This window comes from Spermophilus citellus, assembly GCF_964194105.1.
Source record: "Spermophilus citellus genome assembly, chromosome: 1".
Taxonomy (NCBI): Eukaryota; Metazoa; Chordata; class Mammalia; order Rodentia; family Sciuridae; genus Spermophilus; species Spermophilus citellus.
Genome location: NC_138182.1, coordinates 162791239 through 162811754, shown reverse-complemented (window position 1 = coordinate 162811754; position 20516 = coordinate 162791239). Strand labels below are relative to the sequence as shown.

At 31.3% G+C, this 20516-nt stretch overlaps 1 protein-coding gene across 2 annotated transcripts in view; it reads right to left on the bottom strand.

The window, feature by feature from the left end:
• Positions 1 to 880: 880 nt before the first annotated feature.
• Positions 881 to 20516, bottom strand: part of YTHDC2 (YTH N6-methyladenosine RNA binding protein C2) — a 79105-nt gene continuing 59469 nt past the window's right edge. Inside the window, exons 24-29 of one of the 2 annotated variants that reach the window (XM_081281702.1) lie at positions 16948 to 17060; positions 14871 to 15163; positions 10323 to 10500; positions 5036 to 5239; positions 4126 to 4308; positions 881 to 2708 (exon numbers count right to left, since the gene is read on the bottom strand). In XM_081281702.1, the coding sequence (XP_081137828.1) occupies positions 2628 to 2708; positions 4126 to 4308; positions 5036 to 5239; positions 10323 to 10500; positions 14871 to 15163; positions 16948 to 17060 (1052 nt within the window). In that variant the 3' untranslated portion in view covers positions 881 to 2627. The remainder of the gene's footprint in view (positions 2709 to 4125; positions 4309 to 5035; positions 5240 to 10322; positions 10501 to 14870; positions 15164 to 16947; positions 17061 to 20516) is intronic. The other variant, XM_081281703.1, reaches the window with a different exon arrangement.

Sequence of the window (20516 nt, the reverse complement as noted above, 5' to 3'; positions counted from 1 at the left end):
TGCAAAGACACGGAATGCTTGGCTGCTGGGAAACTCCTGTGCAAAGACATAGGATGTCTGGCTGCTATAGCAATGTTCTTCACAAGGAAACTCTTGTGTCGGAGTCTTATCAGTTTTGACCCTCATCTCAGTCACATAGCTCCTGGGAATATAGGGACTTGTAGTTATTCTGACCATGGAAATGTACAGGGAAGCATTCCTCTAGTGAGCAAACTCCCAGTGGGCAACTTGCACTCCATTTCCCATGCTTGGAATACTCAGCAATTTCTCGTTGAAGCTAGTAAGATAACTGGTGCAGTATCTAGTTTCTATGGTAATGTCCTTAGAGAAAAGGGCTCTGTGACTTAATCAGCCTGGTCTTTGATCTCAATTATCTAGCACCTGGGATTAAAGGAATACTAAATAATAATGTAGTCATGGTACTAACTATCTAATATAACTTTTGATATAAATAAACACAGCTGCTTGGAGGGGCAGCCACGTCTTTTCCTGCCTCTGCATCTTGTCTCTGTGTCTCCTTTTATTTTCCTTACAGGTAGACTGATGGAAACGAAGTGTCTTAGGTACTACTACTACATGAGAAGTATTTGGCAAACAGCAGGTGCTGTTTTCTTAATGGAAAAATACTAACATTTCAGTGCAAAGTACTTAAATGTTATTTCTGAATATTTTATTAATATTTAAAAGATTTTATAGTAAAAAATTTTGAAATTTTTGCCATGGGGCAGATACAGATATAAAACTACCACCTTCTGTATCAATGTAGTATTTATTTTTCTAGGTATCTGAAATTCACTAATATCTCAGAGAATATTATTGATCATTGTTACCTGAGTCCTATTAGATGATATCAGAAATGACAAGATCTGACTAATTCAATGAAATTTCATTTAATAAGTATATTTAAGTTCATGTCTTTCCCAAACAGCATTTTAATTACATTCACATTGTATTCACTTTAAATACCAACAAGTCCATTACTTACATATAGAGCTAGACATTAGGAAACAGAATATTAAAACAAATTTTATTCTTTAGAAGTCCTTCCAAATTTAGAACACTATGAACTAAGTAAATACCTTAAAAAGTATACATTATCAGGAAAACACAGTAAGAAAAGAAATGTAATACACATGCACAATGGAACATAATTCACATAGGCTCAATTTACATGTATTCTCCAAGTACAAAAAAAAAAAAACCTAAGAACTACTAATACAGCTGACATTCTAAACTAATGCACCAATATACAATGTTTTCCCAGAGAAAGTAGAAGGGTTCTCAAGATTTTATGTTGACCCATGATTTTTCACTTCTTTGTCCTCAAATACAGAAGCAGAGAACTTAGTTTTTGTTTTGTTTTGTTTTGGCCTTTAAGTAAGATTTATATCTTTTTATAACAATGACTCATATGAGAAGTACTATCAAATCTGTTGTTATGGAGTTGAGTGACCAAGACATTTCATTCATTTTTTCCTGTACCTCTAAATTTTCCCTTGAAAAAGCCTCTAAGGAAACTTCATCAACACTTCACAAAGACATCAAACTAAATAACTGAAATAGCAAGAAATATGAGATTTGGCATTAGTGCATGTTTGCAAAAAATGGTAAAAATCCCCCACTTATTAAACTATAAATGCAAAAGAAGGGAGAAATTGAAAGATAAATGGAAGAAGGCATTTGGAACTGTAGTTCTTGTGAGCTTTAGTTTCAAAGACATATAGTAACCAAACTACCAATAACTGCTGAGCACTTTTTAAATGTGTATAAATTTGTTTGAATTTTTAACTTATATAAATCAAGTTTCTGTAACCAAAACAAAGTGGTCATAATTATTGTGCTCACAAAAGAGGTATGTGAAGGTTTTTACATGAGAGGAACAAAGGAAGGGGTATGGTGAACATCAAGATAAAAGAGGCACATACAGGAATGAAACTTAACACTTAATCTGATCTGATCAAAAACAGGAAGGAACTCTGCCTTTCTTCAGATATAACTGCATTCATAATCACAGAAAAAGAATATCCCTCCCTTTTTTCTTAATGCATCTGAGGTTAAAAATGGCAGAATAAATAGCCCTTAATTAACACCCACTATTTTTAGAATTTTGTTGTTTTTATATGATAAATATTAAAAGTTGTCTCCTTTAAAATGGTGCTCACATGTACTGATATATTCAGGCCTGTCCTGCATTAAAAAGTCATAAGCAAGTGTTGTAATGAAATAATTTAAAGAAATGTTTAGCTTCAAATTAAGTTTTTTAAAAATAATTACTGTTGTGCCAAATAGCTGAAACTACTATTTTATTCATTGTAAACATATAATTAACATTACATAATCTTTCCCAATGGTCACTACAAAAACTGAAAAGATCCTTTTCTCTTATAAATTAAGATGGTAATTCTGAAGCAACACTCTAAACCAGAAAAACCCATTCATGGCGCACGCACAACCTTATCTCAGTTTTTGAAAGTCAGTGCATTCAGTGGTTATAATACGTATGATGTTCTCATATGTATTATAAGAATTCTGGAAGAATTAAAAAAAAAAGATAAATAATCTGAAGGTCATCCTAGTGGTAACAAACATTGCCGTACTTGAAGTCAAGCATGGTATAAACCCAAGTGTCAATCAGTTGTGGTTTTTTCTCCCAATGGAAGGCGTTCCCATAACTGGAGCAACTGTTCACCAACTTGAGGTTCCAGTTCCTAAGTAAATGAAAAGTCAAAATAAATATAAAAAAGAACTGGAATGAAAATATTTTTTAGTCACCAAAATCCATACTAATAAGAATGTTAAAAAGAAATCACTTTAAATTTCATTTTTCTACCAGGACATGCTAAAACCCTATGGTCCATATTATTTTAATTCTTTGCTTTAAGATATATGAAGTAACCACAATCTGAAAATACCTCAGGTTTTGTGACAAAATGGACAAATTTTCATAGATTCTTCCTAGGATTCTGTCTATCTAGAAATAATGGATTTTGTTTTGTTTTTAGAACAGATTTAGCAAAAGCACTCAACTTGAACTTCCAAAGGCTTATTGTGAAATCTAGCCTAATCAGATGTTCTCAGGTCTTTTTCAAGAAACTTTCTTATCTTAGGAATTATTTAAATTAAATTTATTTCAATATCATTATTATAAAATAAAATATTATGGAAGTGAAAAGAATGTCACTTTATAGTCCTCCAACAGCATAAGTAATTAAAAAAAAAAAAAAAAAAACTAACTACTTTCCCATGGTGATGAGAAATGGGACACACAGACTCAAATAAATAATTAGCTGTGAGATCTTAGTAGGCAAAACTGATCTCCGAGTCTCTTTTCTTTTACATAAAATTTGACCAATAACTCCCTTTATTTCTAAGAACTAATAAGCTATATAAAGCAGCAAACACTGGTGTTTGGTGCTATATGTTAATTCCCACCACTGGGATTGGCTTAAAACGCACATAAACAGCATCACCAAGGCAAACAAATGTAATAAAAACAAAGATTAGTAGAATATTAAAAGATTGTTTATTCACGTTACATAGTTAAAACTGAAAAGAAGTTAAATACTGTTGTCATTTAAGACTTAAATCAAATGACCTCAGGATTACACTCAGCTTTTTCTTTTTTTTTTTTTTTCAAGTTTTTCCTTCTGGCAAGTTCTTTGTTGTTGTTATTATTGTTGTTCTTTTTAGATATACATGACAGTAGAGTGTATTTTGGCATATTATGCATACATGGAGTATAACTTATTGTAACTAGGATCCCATTCTTGCAGTTATACATGATGTGGAGTTTCACTGGTCATGTATTCACATATGAACATAGGAAAGTTAGGTCCTATTTGCACTCAGTTTTAATCATTTCTTAGTGAGTAAGACAACAGAAACCTCCATGAAATGACTTATTAAAGACTTCCTGTAAGTAATTACAGTAAGAAGCAAAATTTATGAAATGTTAAAAAAGCAATGAACTACATAAGACACATTTTCAATCAACTTTTACACCAGCTCTATTGGATATCAAAAGATTCTCCATGTACACATGGAATATATAATTTGTATTTGTACATTTTCTCCTCTAAGCACTAATAGCAAAAGAAAAGAAAATATTTAAATGCCAGTGTATACCTGCCCATCTCTGCTTATCTGTACTTTTTTGTTGTCATTCCACGGATTTAGTAGATGGTGTGCAAATTGAAAGGGAAGGCTTTCTTTTCGTATCCACTCCACCTTAAATACTCCTCCTAGTCCAGCTGAGCCCCAGTCCTGGCTCTTCTCCCTTCCTATCTCAGAAGACATCCTGGAAAATCCCTGTAGGTAAAATTAGGGGGAAAGGGTAGAGGCAGGATGATATTAAAATATATAAATTTATCTGCTAAGGCTGAGTTTTTAAATTTTAAGGTAAAGACGTAATATGAAAGTAATGTACACTCAAAAAAACAACAAAAGGCCTACTTTGTGATTTTTTTTATATAAGGATTTATTGCTAAATTTTAGAGGAAAGACCAATTCTAGCCTAATTCCAAATATTAACAGTTTACAAATAATATATCAATAGTTCTAAGCCCACATTATTATATAACAAGTATAATCAAACCTCTTAACTTTTATTTCTAAAAATTATAATGAATATCAAATAGCAAATTCATTATTTTGTAAATTCAGATGTATAGTAAGTCAAGAAGAGTTACAAAATATGGTTTCTTCATTGTTAATACTTTCTTGGCCTATTTAATTTAAGCATAACCAAAAGGTCATGCTTCTCATTATTTTTAATCCACAGAGAACTAGTAATCTAAAGTTGTCTTCAGAAGAAAAAACTGTCCATCTAGAAAAGCTGTGATAAGACAAGGCAAAAACAAAGAGATCCCAGTTCTAGCACCCCCTTGAAGAGATGTAAAACATTCCTAATTCTTAATTAAGAAAAAGGCTTTCTTGCCTTATAATGCAATAAAAAGCCAGAGTTTGTTTTCTTTTTATCTGTATGGTGTAACCTACAGCCAGAACAAGCTCATTGTACTGTTTCAGGATGGCTCACCTGGAAATGTCCAGATCCTTGAACAGAAAATACCAAGTAAACCATGCTGCTCTCCCAAAAGGCTCGATTTAGCTTCCGCTCATTACTAGGGGTTGTAGACCAGATACCTTTTTGTTGAGAAATTTCAAGGTTTCTCAGATTGCTACTCTTCATTATGAAGTATCGAATAGGCATATTTGGTCTTGGTGAAGGAGATTTTGATCCCTATAAGAGAATGCAAAAGTTCTTGAAAGGTAAATTGACCTTTCAAAACCAATGGCTCCATTAAATAACATCTTCAAAAACAAATAAACTAAATATTTTACCAAATATTCAACAAAGGCAAATAGCTCTATCATGCCTGAAAACCTACACAAGGCCCAATCAAATTGAAGTTAAAGAGTCAAAAACAAGTACTCATTTTCAAAGCATACAAAATGCCTTGTCAAGAAAGTATCCTGGATTATCAACTTTGATTTATATTCCGTTTGAATTTCCAGAAAATGCTTTAATGAACTTTCAAATTCTGAAAGCAAAACTAAGATTACTCCAGCTTACTTTTGGAGGCAGTTTCCAGGTAACAAAGGGAAGCTCAAAAGAGTCCAGTAGTCTCACTGAATTGCAAATGCAGAGATAAGAGGTTTATAGACCAAGATAGCTATAATTTACATGGCAATGTATTAAATGGAAGGGAGTTGCACAGAAAGTAAGCTCCAGAGGAACTGCATAAGATTTTAGCTAAGTACTAACCAGAATATAACTGAGGGGGAAAAAAAAGATATGCTGGAGCTAGGAAAGCAATCAACCAAATAATTCCCACAGCTCACAAATGGCTGGTAATATATCATGTTATCTTCAGCCAGAACAGACACATCATAACAGACAGGGCACAGATGCACAAAAGGGTCAAAACTTAGTACCAGACCTAGATTAATACTAAAATGAAGACTGCTGTGAACCTACTCTAATACTGTTTACAATCAAACCATAAAAGAATTAAAATGACTGAAATTAAACTATATAACAAAATAAAACTAACACTAAGGGAATACAACAAAAATCTACCAGCCAAACAAATCGATAAGAAATACAAAGAAAATGGAGAGTATGACCTACAACCAGGAAAAGAAAAAAAAAAAAAAAGAAACAGATATGGCAGATTTAGGAGACATGAATTTTAAAGAAGCTATTATAAATGTGTTCACAATGTTCTAGAAGGCAGAAGAAGTCATGAACATTACTAAGAGAAATAGAAGCTATTTTTTAAAGACCCAAAGGAAACTTCTAGAGATAAAAATATAATATTTGAATACACATTGTAAAGAATGAAAGGTAGGTAAGACACCAAAATTAAAAATATCAGTAAACATAGGGACACAACAATAAAAATATCCAAAATAAAGCAAAAAGAGAAAAATGACTGAAAAAAACTAAAAGATTATTTCTGACCTGCAGAAAGATATCAATTGTGTATCCAGAGTTCCCCAAAAGGTTTATCCTTTTGGGTAAAGAGATGAAAAATATGTAAAGGTATAGTAGTCATAAATTTCTAAAATTGATGAATATTATAAATAGATAAACTAAAAAACATAAATAGAACCAGACCAAGTCATATAAAAAAATCAAATTGCTGAAAATAAGTGAAAAAAAGGAAATCTTAAAAGCAGTAAGAGGGGCTGGGGATGTGGCTCAAGCGGTAGCGCGTTTGCCTGGCATGCGTTCGGCCGGGGTTTGATCCTCAGCACCACATACAAAGATGTTGTGTCTGCCGAAAACTAACTAACTAACTCTCTCTCTCTCTCTCTCTCTCTTTCTCCCTCTCTCCTTAAAAAAAAAAAAATTAAAAAGCAGTAAGAGGGAAAAAGACTATACTAACAATAGTAAGAATGACAATCAACTTCCCATCAGGAACTATGTAAAGCAGAAGAAAATGGAGTGACTTCTTTACAGTAATGAAAGGAAATTGCTGTCAACTTAGAATTTTCTACACAGTACAACTATCTTCCAAAAATAAAAAAGACTGATATCAAAACTATACAAAGATAACACAAAAAGATATTATAGAACACTATCCCTTCATGAACAAAACTCACGAAACAAATTTTTAATTTAACAAAATCAAATCCAGTAATATAAAAAAGATAATATCATGATCAAGTGATGTTTAAACATAATCAATGAAATCTACCATATTAACAGACAAAAAGGAGAATTATGCTATCATTTCAGATAACAGATGTAGAAAAAAAGCTCTGAATATAATTCAACACTTATTCACAATAAAAACTCACAGCAAACTAGATCCAAAAGTCTTACAATTACATCATGCTAAATGATAAAAGACTTAATGTTTTCCCCCTAAAGTCAAGGCAGAGATGTCTGCTCAACATTTAATTCAATATTTTATTAGAGGCTCTAGCCAGAAAAAAAATGAGGCCAAAAACGAAAAAACAGAAATCAGATTAGAAGGGAAAAACATATAACTGTGTTTATTAACAGATAGATGGCATTAGCCAAGCATAGTAGCACATGCCTATAGTTGCAGTTATTCAGGAGGCTGAGGCAGGAGGATTGACATGAGCCCAGGTAACACAGGAAGACCATGTCTCCAAACAAAACAAAACAAACAAACAAACAGATGGCATGACTATCCATGTAGAAAATTCTGAGACACATACATAAAAAGCTAACAGAATAAGTGAAGTAAGTAAGGTCTTTGGGATAAAAATACACAAGAAACCTCAGAAATTAAAATTTTTAAAAAAATCAATCATGCAAAAACATGAAATACTAATACTAAATTTAACAAAAAAGGTATGATATCTGCACTGAGTTCTATAAAACGTTGAGGAAAAAATTTTAAACATATAGACAAACATACCATGCTTCTGAATTAAAGACTTAAAACATGTTAACTGTTGATTTGTTTCAAAGTATCTATAAATTCAATGCAATATCACTTGAAATACTAAAAAAAAAAAAATCTGTAAAACATGGAAGACTTTCTTGAATTTACATAAAAATATGAAGGACCTAGAATAACCAAAACTATTTTAAAAAAATGAGCAAACAGACAAAATATTAACCAATATCAAGATTCACCATAATGTTATATAATCTAATCAATGTATTATTAGCAAACGGAGAAAAAAATGTGACAAAAAACATATGTGCGCGTGCGCGCGCGCACACACACACACACACATATAATTTCAGTGAAACTGAACAGAGTTCAATAAACAGACCCCAAATTTATTTTTTACATAGGCGCCAAAGTAATTCAATAGAAAAAAAGGTAATGTTTTCAACAAATGGTACTGGAACAATTGTATAGGCAAAAGTCAAAACATGATCATAAAGAAAAGTTAACTTGAAATAGATCATATATCTAAATGTAAGAGTACCAACCATAAAACTACAAAATTTCTAGAAGGCAGGAAAAATCTTTGTTATCTTGGGTTGCACAAAAAATAGTAATCATGGGGCTAGAGTTGTGGCTCAGCGGTAGAGTGCTTGCCTAGCACGTGTGAGGCCCTGGGTTCGATCCTCAGCACCACATAAAAATAAATAAATAAAATAACAGTATAAAAAAATTATTCATAAAAAATAGTAATCATAAGGAAAACGTGATGAAATAGATTCAATCAAAATCAAAAAACAGGAGCTGGGGCTATAGCTCAGTGGTAGAGTGCTTGCCTAGCATGTGTGAGGCACTGGGTTCAATCCTCAGCACCACATAAAAATAAAAACACATAAAGTAAAGGCATGTTGTCTGTTAAAAAAAAATCAAAAACATTTGCTCTTTGAAAGACACCTTAAGAAAATGAAAAAGCAAGTCAAAGATTGACAGAAATAAAGTTACAAAGGAGATACAACTAAGACTCATACACTGAATATATATAGGAAATTCACTCAATTCAATAAAAGACAATCAATAAATAATAACAAAAAAATGAACAAAAATTTAAATAGACACTTCCCCATGGACTATATACATAGGATAGCAAATAAGCATGAGAAAAGATACAGAATATCATTAGTCATTGGAGAAATACAAACTAAAACTACAATGGCCTATCACAATATATACCCTATAATAATCAAAATTACAAGGACTAATAAAGCCAAGTTTGTCAAGGATATAGAGGAAATGGAAGACTGTTGAATAGAATGCAAAAATGCCATTTTAGAAAACATGGGATGGTTTCTTGTAAAGTTAAGAATATCTTTACTATTCAAATCAACAATCCTACTTCTAGGTATCCAGTCCAAAATAGAAAACACATTTACATGCAGACTTGTATTCAAATATTACATCAGCTTTATTCATAATAGCAAACAAAAAAACAAAAAATTAGAAACAACCCAAATGTCCATCAACTGGACAACTACCCAGAAATAAAAGTAATTAATAATACACTTAGTAATGTGGATGAATTTCAAAAGCACTGTATTAAATGAAATAAATCAACTCAAAAATAGGAAATTCTAGAAAAGGCAAAGCTCAAGGGACAAAGAACAGTCAGTGGAAAGTTTCCAAGGCCTAGGTTGATGGGAATGTTTTCTGTACATGACTGTGATGCAGATACACAATTATGCATTTGTTGAAATTCACTAAATTGCAGTTTACATGGGCAAATTTTATTATATGTAAATTATACTTAAAGTATTTTAAAAGAAGAAAAAAAATTCAAACCCTAAGAATGCAAATTCAGAAAAACATTTCTTTCCATTGAACGAAAGTGTTTTAGCAAACATTTTCAACAAACCACAAACCCCTAATCAAATACTTAATCAGGTACTCAGGAAAGTTAAAAGTTAACATATTCTGAACATATAAATAAATTCTATTACAATATCTTTAAGTGATAGTTTTCAGTTCCTTAAAAACATGTCATACATTCCTATCCCTAATCTATCTTCTCCATTTTATATTTTAATTTGTATATTTTAATATAACTATTGAACTATAAAAATCAAATAATGAAATGAAACTTTTCAATTCTGAAATTATAAACCAAAATTATTTTAAATTAAGACAATCTTTTGTTCTTTGTTTTAACCCAAAAGCTTCTAAAGAAACAATGAGCTGCCTACCTATATGACATTAATGAATCTGTTAGTCTTAAAATAAATTATTTGGCAAGCAGGAAACTAAAAAACATACTCAAAGTGTCGCCAGTATGCCAGCCTCAATTTTTCAGAGTTGATAATTTAAAAAATAGAAATGTTTATAATTTTGACAAATATGTAACATCAGTAGTGCTACAAATGAGTTCCTTACTACATCTACTTTTAGATACTTTACCTTCCCTGAAGATGGAGGAGAAGGACTAGCACAAGGACTGGGGTAACTACTGCTGTCTGTAGATTTCACAGAAGATTGATCTGATCGGTCATCAGTGCTTCGTTTAGGATGTAAAATTCCTCTATCTTTATACTTTTGAGGTGGGTGTAATGCTGGAGATGGAGATTTCATCAATATTCTTGAGCAAGGAGGAAGCAAATATCAATTATATTTAAGTTTGTAATACAAAGCTGATGCTATTTCAATCAAAAGTCCCAATGACATTATGATGTATGGAATAGTATTTTTTAAAGGAATCTAATTTTCTATTATGTTTAAAAGCTCAGAAATAATGGAACTTGGCTGTGAAGTATAACTCAGTAGTACGGTAGTTAACTAGCATGCATAAGGCCCTGGGCTGGATCCCCAGCACAGGAAAAAAAGAAAAAGAAAAAGAATTAGCTGGGCTATATGAGTATATTTTTAAAAATGAAGTAAAATATACATTTTAAATGATTAAGATCAGAAAGGTTATTAAGTAAAATAGATTTTAAAAGCCTACTAAAAATTACAGTGTGGTAAAGTGAAAAGAATGCTGGACTAGAGTTAGGAGATACAGATTTCTAGAACAGTACTAAGTTTACAACAAACACCATGTGATCCTGAGCAACTCTCTTATCTGTGCTTTAATTGATCAGCTAAATTAAAGGATTATTCAAAGTAAACTCTATGAATAAATGCCACAAACATGTCACTCAGCAGAAATTTTACAATTTTTTTTTTTTAAAGTATGGGTCTTTGTGGAACAACCATACATTAAGTATTTCCTGGTCACAATATAAAGTTCACAACATCACCTATAAAATATTCTTGACAAAACAGTGTATCTAATCAAGCCTTGAAAGATAGCTTCCAGTTTACACAAAATACAGAGTATAAGAATAAATGATGCCAAGAGGAAACAGAGAGACAAACCAAGAATGTGGGGTATCTCACAGTGCCAGCAACCTTGACCTGTTTCTTCAAAAAGGTTGAGAAGAAATGCTCTAGATCACAACAGACTCAAGAAACTTGAAAACCTAGTATAATCAATTCCTGGATGTGGATTTAAATAAAACCATAGTTTGAGATAACTGGGGAAATGTTAATTTTGAGGGGATTGGTGGCTACACTTCGACTGTACAGAAAAAAAAAAAGTCCCTATTTTTAAGAGATGTATATGTAAACATAGAAGGGTAAAATGGCAAGATGTGTGGGATTTACTTTGAAATATGTAAAGCAAAAAAGAAAAGAAGAACAAAAAAGCAAATTTTTTCAAACAGGGGAAAATCTTGGTAAATTGTTCAAGCTAGACTATGGAGTTCATTGTGGAATTTCTTTTCTGTGTTTAATGATGGTTATAATAAATATAAAACCAGAAATATAAGTCTTCAATAATTCATAAGCTTCACTTGTCTTAAAATTATAATTACTCTGTATTCAAAACAAATTAAAGGAGTTTATCCCCATGTTTGCTTCTCTTAAAATATCTTAGAACAGGATTCTTTAACAAATGAAAGAAAATGGCTAAAAGCCTAAAAACATTAGCAATAAAATATATAATGAATGCACATATAAATTATTAACAAAAAAATATAAAGTGTAAAAACAACTCTTCAGGTATATTTTTCTCCAGTTAACTGAGGTCCAACGAATCACCTTGTTACAACCATCATTTTGCCCTGGTAATTAATGGACCTGAAAATTCAGTGACAGAACCTAAATGAAGGTAAAATCTTATTGAAATTAAAATGGTGGGGGCTGGGGATGCAGCACAGTGGTAGAGCGCTTACCTAGCATACTCAAGGCCATAGGTTCAATCCCCAGCTCTGCCAAAAAGAAAAAATTAAAATGATGTTGTCAATGGAACTAAATGCCTAGTTTTGTGATTTTCAAATTGGTCTTGTGCTCTGAGAAGGATTCTAGCTTTTCTCTCATATGTGTTCTTTCCCCAAAAATTTCATTCAAGTAGAAACAAAAAGTTCCCACCAACCTTTCACCTAATTTTTCATTTAAGAAGATTCTCATATAGATACAGTGGCAAAATTATTAACTTATTAATAGGAAAAAGGTTTATCCTCTATCACCAAAATATTATTTATAAAATTATATTTTAAAAAATAACATTGGTATAATTTTAGGATGAAACATTGGCAAATGCTATTATTTAACAGTTTCCACATCAAGAAAATTTCATTAAAAGAAATTGTTACCTAATTGGTTACTCCCTTATAGTGAAAATTATAACTATAAATACCTTTTCCTAAGAAGCAATCCCACTAATTTTATAGCTTTTCCCTTGAAAATAAATATTCCTAGAGTAAAACAGTGATTACTAGAGGCAAGAAAGGGTAAGGTGGGGTGGGGTGAGTGCAGCTTGGAGGGAGGTTTGGCTTAATGGCACCAGAACAGATATTAATTATAAGTTCTGGTGTTCTACAGTACAGTAGGATTGATTGAAGTTTATAATAAGCTATTATATATTTTATAAAGACTTAGAAGAAAGGAGTTTGAAGGGTCCAAACACAGAAATGATAGGAGATACAAATACTAATTACCCTGATTCGATCACATTATATACATTGTTTCAATGTACTGAAACATTGCATTCAAAGCCCAAAATATGTACAATTGTTATGTTTTAATTGAAAAAAAATGCTTGGAGAACCAAAAGATGAAATAAATCTACCTAAGAGTCCTCACTCTATTCTTCACCATGCTACATGAACTCAAGGCCTTATCTATTAATACCACCAAAAGTCAAAAAAAATGAAATCCTAACTGGTAAAAGAATGAAGAGTGGCAGGCAGCAACTTGCAAAGAAATGAAAAAGGTTGAGGCTAATAGCAATATCACATTTAAAAAACAAATTTATAAAATAACCAGTTTCTAAATTATACTTTCTAATTTCACTTATTTTCTCTATTTCCCTATTTTTATTAAAATGAGCATGTATTGTTTTTATAAATGAAAAAAGGAAGCTTTATATATAAAGCTTCTAAGCTTAATTTCTCATGTCTAAAAATGTATGTGTGCCAGTATACAAATGCATTTACACACATATACTTAAAAGTGCTGCTATGGGACTAACAAGTTTTTATAAGGATAACAATACCACATAACAATTTCTATGGGAATGATTTCCCACATCCTAAACAACTAGTCTTCAAGAAAACTTCAGAATGATATTTTCAAAAAGTGGGAGTGTCCTAAGTAGAAAATGCACTTTTTGAGTCTTTTTCTCAGTAGGGTCTACACCAGAGAGAAAGGCACAAGGTTTCTTAGAAAGTGGCTGAATTATTCCTAAACAACTTGGAAATCAAGTTTTTTAAATTTCTCTTTCACTGAAGTCTTAACAAATTTCATGCAAATATGCAAAATCTAATCAAAAGAAGGTATTAAAAACTCCACCTGAGCCTTGAAAAGTGTGTAAGCATCACATACCATTATTTATGGTTTCAGTTTTTAACTATGAAATCATATTCTTACTACAGAGACTTTCTTCAAACAATATCAAACTTTGCCTCATAGGTAAGATTTATTTGTCAAATAATCAAATCTAACAGGGCAGAATTTTTTTAACTGATATAAAAGTAACTAAAATTTGATACCAGCAAACAACTCCATAACCAGAAATATTTCTGAATCATACCCAATGATCATTATAAACACTATTGTATTACTAAAATGTATTTTTACATTAAGAACTTCTTTTGTGTGTGTGGTGCTAGAGATCAAACACAGAGTCCCATGCACACTAGGCAAGCACACCACCACTGAGTTACATGACCAACCCAAGAACTCTCTTAGTAACAACCATTTAATAAAATCATGACACCTTATTAACAATCATTTAAGAAATTCAGCACACATAATTGCAAAGTACTAGAAGCAACAAAAGAATTTGGCACATGTAACATGAAAACAATTTTTTTCACATGAAAGTAAATTTGTAGCTTATTTATTATAATGCCTTTCCCTATAAAATGCAAACTCTGTGAAGAAACAGATCTTATCTGTTTTGTTCTCTGCTATATATCTTACACCAAGGACAACAGGCATTCAATGTGTCACTGAATGAGTAAATTAAGTACTTTTATGTATGCTAGTCAACAATACTGTTACTAGGTAAGGCTTATGGGAAAGTTGTTCTTTAAATGACCAGAGCCATTTATTTCTCACTGCAGAGAACAAGAAAATGTCACTTGATATGTATCAACTAAAATATATAATTTTTAAATGTTGCTATCATTTCTAAGAAATCTTAAATTTGTGAATTCCAGAAATGAAACATTTGGAGTTTTTCCTGAAAAGAATAGCCTTATTAGATAACTCATAAGTATCAGTAGCTTAAAATCCTTCATACAGCTTAACACTTGTTAAAATTATATTTTCCAAGTATAAAACTCTTTCAGTCATATTATAATCCTTTTATGTAACCTAGATTTTAAGAAAATAATTATTAAATACTATAAATAATTCATTTTCTTGGAGAAAATCTTCTATTTAGATAGAATGTCATAAACTTACCTTTCTGCAGTAGTAGACTCATCGGAAAATTCATTATCTGCTGAACTTTTCCTACTATTATTTGATCTCCAAGATGATGCCAAAGGAAGTTCTTCTGAAGACATAGGTCTTGGCCTTTGGCCAATCCCAGATGGTTGTTGTAAACCCGCTGACTGTTCTTCAGTACTTAGAACGGCTATAATTGCTCTTATGGTAGCTTCATCAACTTGAGACCAAGGTTTAGACGGAGCTCTCATTCGACGTAAAAATAAGCTATGCCACTTCTGTCTCAGTTGCAGCAATAAACTGGCTGCCTATAACAAAAGTTTCCTCCATTCAAATAGATATAAGTAAAATTCATGTAACATATGCAAGATACTTTTACTTATTAGCTAAGGTCTACAACTGTTTCCAAAGAACATATTTTATACTTCACATAATTTACTAATGTCATTAATTTTGTTGCATGAATGAAGTGAAATCTCTCGTTCATCATATTCTAAGCTTTTAAAGACACACAATCAAATCAAATAGTCTAATAAAAGAGACAGTAAACATTGGTTATGGTATAATGTAATCATTACTGAAAATGTAGTAGCAAAGCAAATAAAGAAAAATACACTTAATTCTATTGATGTCATACTTTAGTGTCTGCAGAACATCCAAATGATGGTGCCCACAAGGCAGCTGGATCATTGAAACACTTAAACTAGAAATACAAACTTGAGTACATCAGTGTATACACGGTTACTAAAGCTACACATAAAGATAAGGTTCGCAGGGATTGCGCAGAGAGTAAGAAGAAAAGAACAAGGCACAGAGAACTAGAGAATTTAAAGTTTAAGGTACAAACACATATGTGTATATGTACAAACACATATAGTCAGTGAACATCTTTAATGAAGTATACCTGGCATATATTAAAAGGCATATACATAAAGCATTTTTAAAAAGTCAATGAAACAACTCCAAAAGGAATAACAACAGAGGAAGAAGTAAGGGTTAATGTGACACTAACTAATGATTAAAAAGTTGAGGCAGAAGTGAGGAAGGAAAAAACTGGAGAAGGTCAGGTTTACAAAAAGGAGTTATTAACAGTGTTGATTATTAAAGGTTGTCAAAGACATACTGGTTTTGACAACATGGAGAAGACAGCTGACTTTGGCAAGTACCATTTCAATGAAAAAAGGGTTGGTAGGAATGGGAATGCAACTACAGTGGGTTGGAATAATGAATGAATGCATGGAAAATAAAGTAAACCTAGCTCATGTTAACCACTGTTCACTTGGTTGAGCCCCAAAATAGATATAGAATGAGCTTTAAAAGTACAAGTGGAATTAAGGGAAGCCTTTGTCAAAAAATTTTATAATTTTAAAAGATATATTTATTCTTCCCTATTCAGAAGTATACGAAAAAAAGAAAACAGAATGATCTCATTCAGAAACAGAGTTGTCCAAAATAAAGAATTCTCATGTAACCAAATGTTCAATATTTTCTTACACATATACAAATATTCAAATATTTCTAATATGGTTTGAATGCTTTTGTATCCCCTCTAAAAATTAATGTTGCATTATTCACAATGCAACAGTATTTGAAGGTGTGGAACTGAAGAGATGACTAGAAAGACATTCTTACAAAAGGGGTTGATGAGACAGTTTATCCCTCTTGCACTTCCACCTTTTGCCATGTGAGAAAACAACATTTTTGTTGTCATTTTGGAAGAAGAGAGAGCCCTTACCAGCACCTAGATCTTGGACTTCACAGCCTCTAGAACTATGAAAAATAAATTTCTATTCTTTATAAATTATCCAGTAGTAGTATTTTGTTATAACAGCACAAGTGGACTTAGCCAATAACCATAAATACTGAGCCACACTAGGTTTTTCAAATCCTTTGCTGGGGCGGGTGGGGAGACCTGGTACAGAAATCCATGCACAAGCGCCCTCTTAAAACTTAAAAAAAAAAAAAAAAATTCTGTATTCCCTAATACTAAGGGCTCAATATTAAAGTTTAAATTTTCATCATACTGTGGAGCAGAGTAGTTCACACTCACTGAATGAAAGAAATTTTTATTACTTATTAAAAAGCAACTTACCTCTGGCTCTAGTTTAAAATTGAGCCACTCATCAAGTTTTAAAGCCGCCAAATTAGCAGTAGTTCTATCTTCCATTTCACTGTCACTACTGTCATTGGGAATGCCATCCGCTGCTCCAACACATATTGAAAGAATAAATAATTTTTACCATCTTATATCACAGCAAAATGGTAAACAGAATAAATACTCTTTACGTGAACAAATCCTCCTGACATACTAACAATTTGTATGAGAACTTCTCCAAAGCAAACAGAGCATAAATTGAGTCACAATATTTGAAAAAAGAAAACAGAACATTTTAAAGATTAAAATTTCTAATCACAATGTAACAAGACAAAATTTAAAGACATAAACTTAAAAATTGAATCACAATTTTTAAATAACAACTGGATGAAGAAAGAACTATGAACATAAAACAGGTATGAAAAAATTATATATAAAAAACTATAGAAGATAATCAAAGCAACTCATAAATTTACAGGGTTCAATTTTAGAAAAAGAAAACTACATTGTAGAAAAACAGCATAAACCCAAAGAAAAATGGAAAAGAAAAAGACTGATGCATTAGAAAGACAAAATAGTAGTAATAATTAAAATAATAGTTAAAATTTTACTCCAGTTATTTGAAAATATTAATGCACAACCCTCTGTAGATTTAATAAAGAAAGCATAAATCCTTCTAAAAACATCAGCAATGAGAAAAAATCATAAAATAGTAGATTATTCAATAATAACCTAAAAAATATAGTATGCATAATTACAGATTTTAAATCTTCAAAGAAATTTATTATATTCTTTTTTAAAAACCACTAAAACCAAAGAACAAGAAATAGAAAAACCCAAACCTACTTGAGGAAAAATATTAAATATTCTTGAACACCAAGTATCAAACTCTCAAGAAAGCAAGTAATGACTAGTTCATTTAATGAGACAAATATGAACCTACCCGTAAAACCTGATAACACCTAAAACCTAAACATACCTGAATGTATAGAAGCACACACCACACAAACCCTATATATTTAACAATTTTAAATAAAATGCTAGAAAAATATTCATCAATGTAATAAAGTCTACTTAGTCCAAGGAAGGTTTATTTTCAGAAAAATAACAAATTCAATGAGAAAAACCTACATACCATATCAGCAGGCTAAACTAATTCTAACTCAAAAACTATTTTTAAAATTCAGCACATTTTGCTAGGCACAGTGGTGCACGCTTGATATCCCAGCAACTCTGAGAGGTTGGGGCAGAAAGAATGCAAGTTCGAGGCCAAGCTCAGCAACTTAATGAGGCCCTAAGTACCTCAGTGAGATGCTTTCTCAAAACAAAATAGAAAAAGGGCTGGGAATTGCCTCAGTAGTAAAGCACCCCTGGGTTCAACCCCCAGTACCATCCTCCCTCAAAAAGGAAAAAAAAAGGAGCATATTTTTGTCAGAAAAAAAAACAGAATAATTCTACCCTAATTTAATAAAATACTATTAAAGCAAAACTCAACATTATAATCAATGGTACAAATTTAGAATTTGAACCTTTAAAATTCAATAAGACAAAGTCAGTCATTAATATGGTTTTTCAAAGTCTGGAAAAGAAAGAAAAGAAAAAAATATTGGTAACAAATGAATTACCAACCAAAGGGGATATAATTTAACAAACAGAAAATCCATTGGATTAATAAGAACTTTGTGAATAACAAAGCAAACAAAACATATTAATGTCAATAACAGTATTTCTATTAAGAAAGATCAGCAGGAAAATGACACAGAAACCTATTAGCCATAACAAAAAAACACCAAAAAAATCTTCAGAAATCTTCCCATCTCCTGAAAAAAGTTACCTTAAAAAAAAAAAAAAAAAGATACTGCTAAGCTTAAAACAAGGTACAGCTAAATAAAACACTCTCAACTTCCTGGAAACAAATACTAAATAAAAATCACAAAAGAATTGTTGCTTGCAGAAAGGAGCACAAGAAGATGACTAGCAAATATTCATTCAAAAAACAGCATAATTATAAAAGAATAAGCTTAATAATGAAAAGCAAAGAGTTACAGGTAGATCCTCCACTAATAGATACATAACTTACTAATAAGCAAAAATACTAAACAAAACATATAATGCACATGTTATTTATTTATATACAGAAATGTAAAAGAACAGGAATCTTAAAGATGCCAAATTTAATACACAATCATGCAAATAAAAGAATACATAAGGATACGAAAAGAAAAATAAGGATCCATAAGGATTATTCAATAAATGGCACAGATAAGGGGAAGGCACTGGGGCAGGTGGCTACATTTTAAACTACAATCAACCTGGTTAAAAAAATAGATCTTAAAATTCAAATTATAGAAAACAAAAACAAAACTTATTACTTCAATAGAGGAATAAAACTTTCTTAGCTTTGAAAGCAAACAGAAAAGACTGTTTAATCTGAATATAATAATTAAAATACAATATAGTAATATAAATTATATATACTATATATAGTAATCAAAACAAAAAAAAACACACATAAGGCTAAAATGTATACTAGACTGCATTAAATATAATAGAAAAAGGGCTAATGCCTTTAAAAATCATAAAACTATGATTCAAATTTTTAAGAAAATATTGATAATCGATAAGTAAATGGACAAAAGGTAAAATACTCAATTAAAGGGAAATAAACTAATACATGGAGAATTGTTTCTTTTGGCAGAAATAGAATTAAAAGTAAAAACAAATCTTTAAATATTTCATTTTTAAAACAAGTACCCAAAGATGGCATAATTGCAAGAAAATTCACTTTTAATGGCCCTAATATGACTGATATAGTGGAAGAACCACAAATATTTATATGCTTTTACTAAGCAATTTCCACTTCAAAAAATTTTAACCCAAGGAAAATATTAAATGAATGAAAGTAGGATATACAGGTGAAGGTATTAAAGTACCAGTGCCTCCACTTTGTATACACTCTAATGAGTTACCTCCCATGCTATTCCTACTCTTTCCAAACTCAAACCATCCAATGAAAATGTTATTGTCAAAGTCAACAATAACTACCACACTGCCAAAAAAAAAGAAAAAACTTGAAATTTTCAATCCATATCTTTTTCAATTTCTCAAAGTAACAGTCAACCACTCTTTTCTTCAAACATATTTACATCACTGGGCCATTCTTTCTTCCTCTACTCTAATTTACACATTCTCTTCAGAAAATCCATTCTCACATCTTTAAATATCATTTACAACCTGATCACCTTCAAATTTGTATTATCTAGGCCCTTTTCCTGACGTCCAGGTAATTATATTCAATTGCCTTCTGAAGAAATTTCACTAAGGATGTTTTTTAGTCATCTCAAACTCAACATGTCTAAACAGAACTCTTGGCTTTTTCCCTACACAACCTGCTCCTCCCAGTTTTTTGAATCTCAAGTAAGTGGCATCTTTATTCAGCAAGCTACTACAGCCAAAGACCTAAGAGTTATACTTTGGTCTTCCCTTTCTCTTATCAGCCACAATCAATCCAGCAGTTACTAGCATCTCCAAAATAATTCTGAATCTACTTTTCATATTAGTGGTCA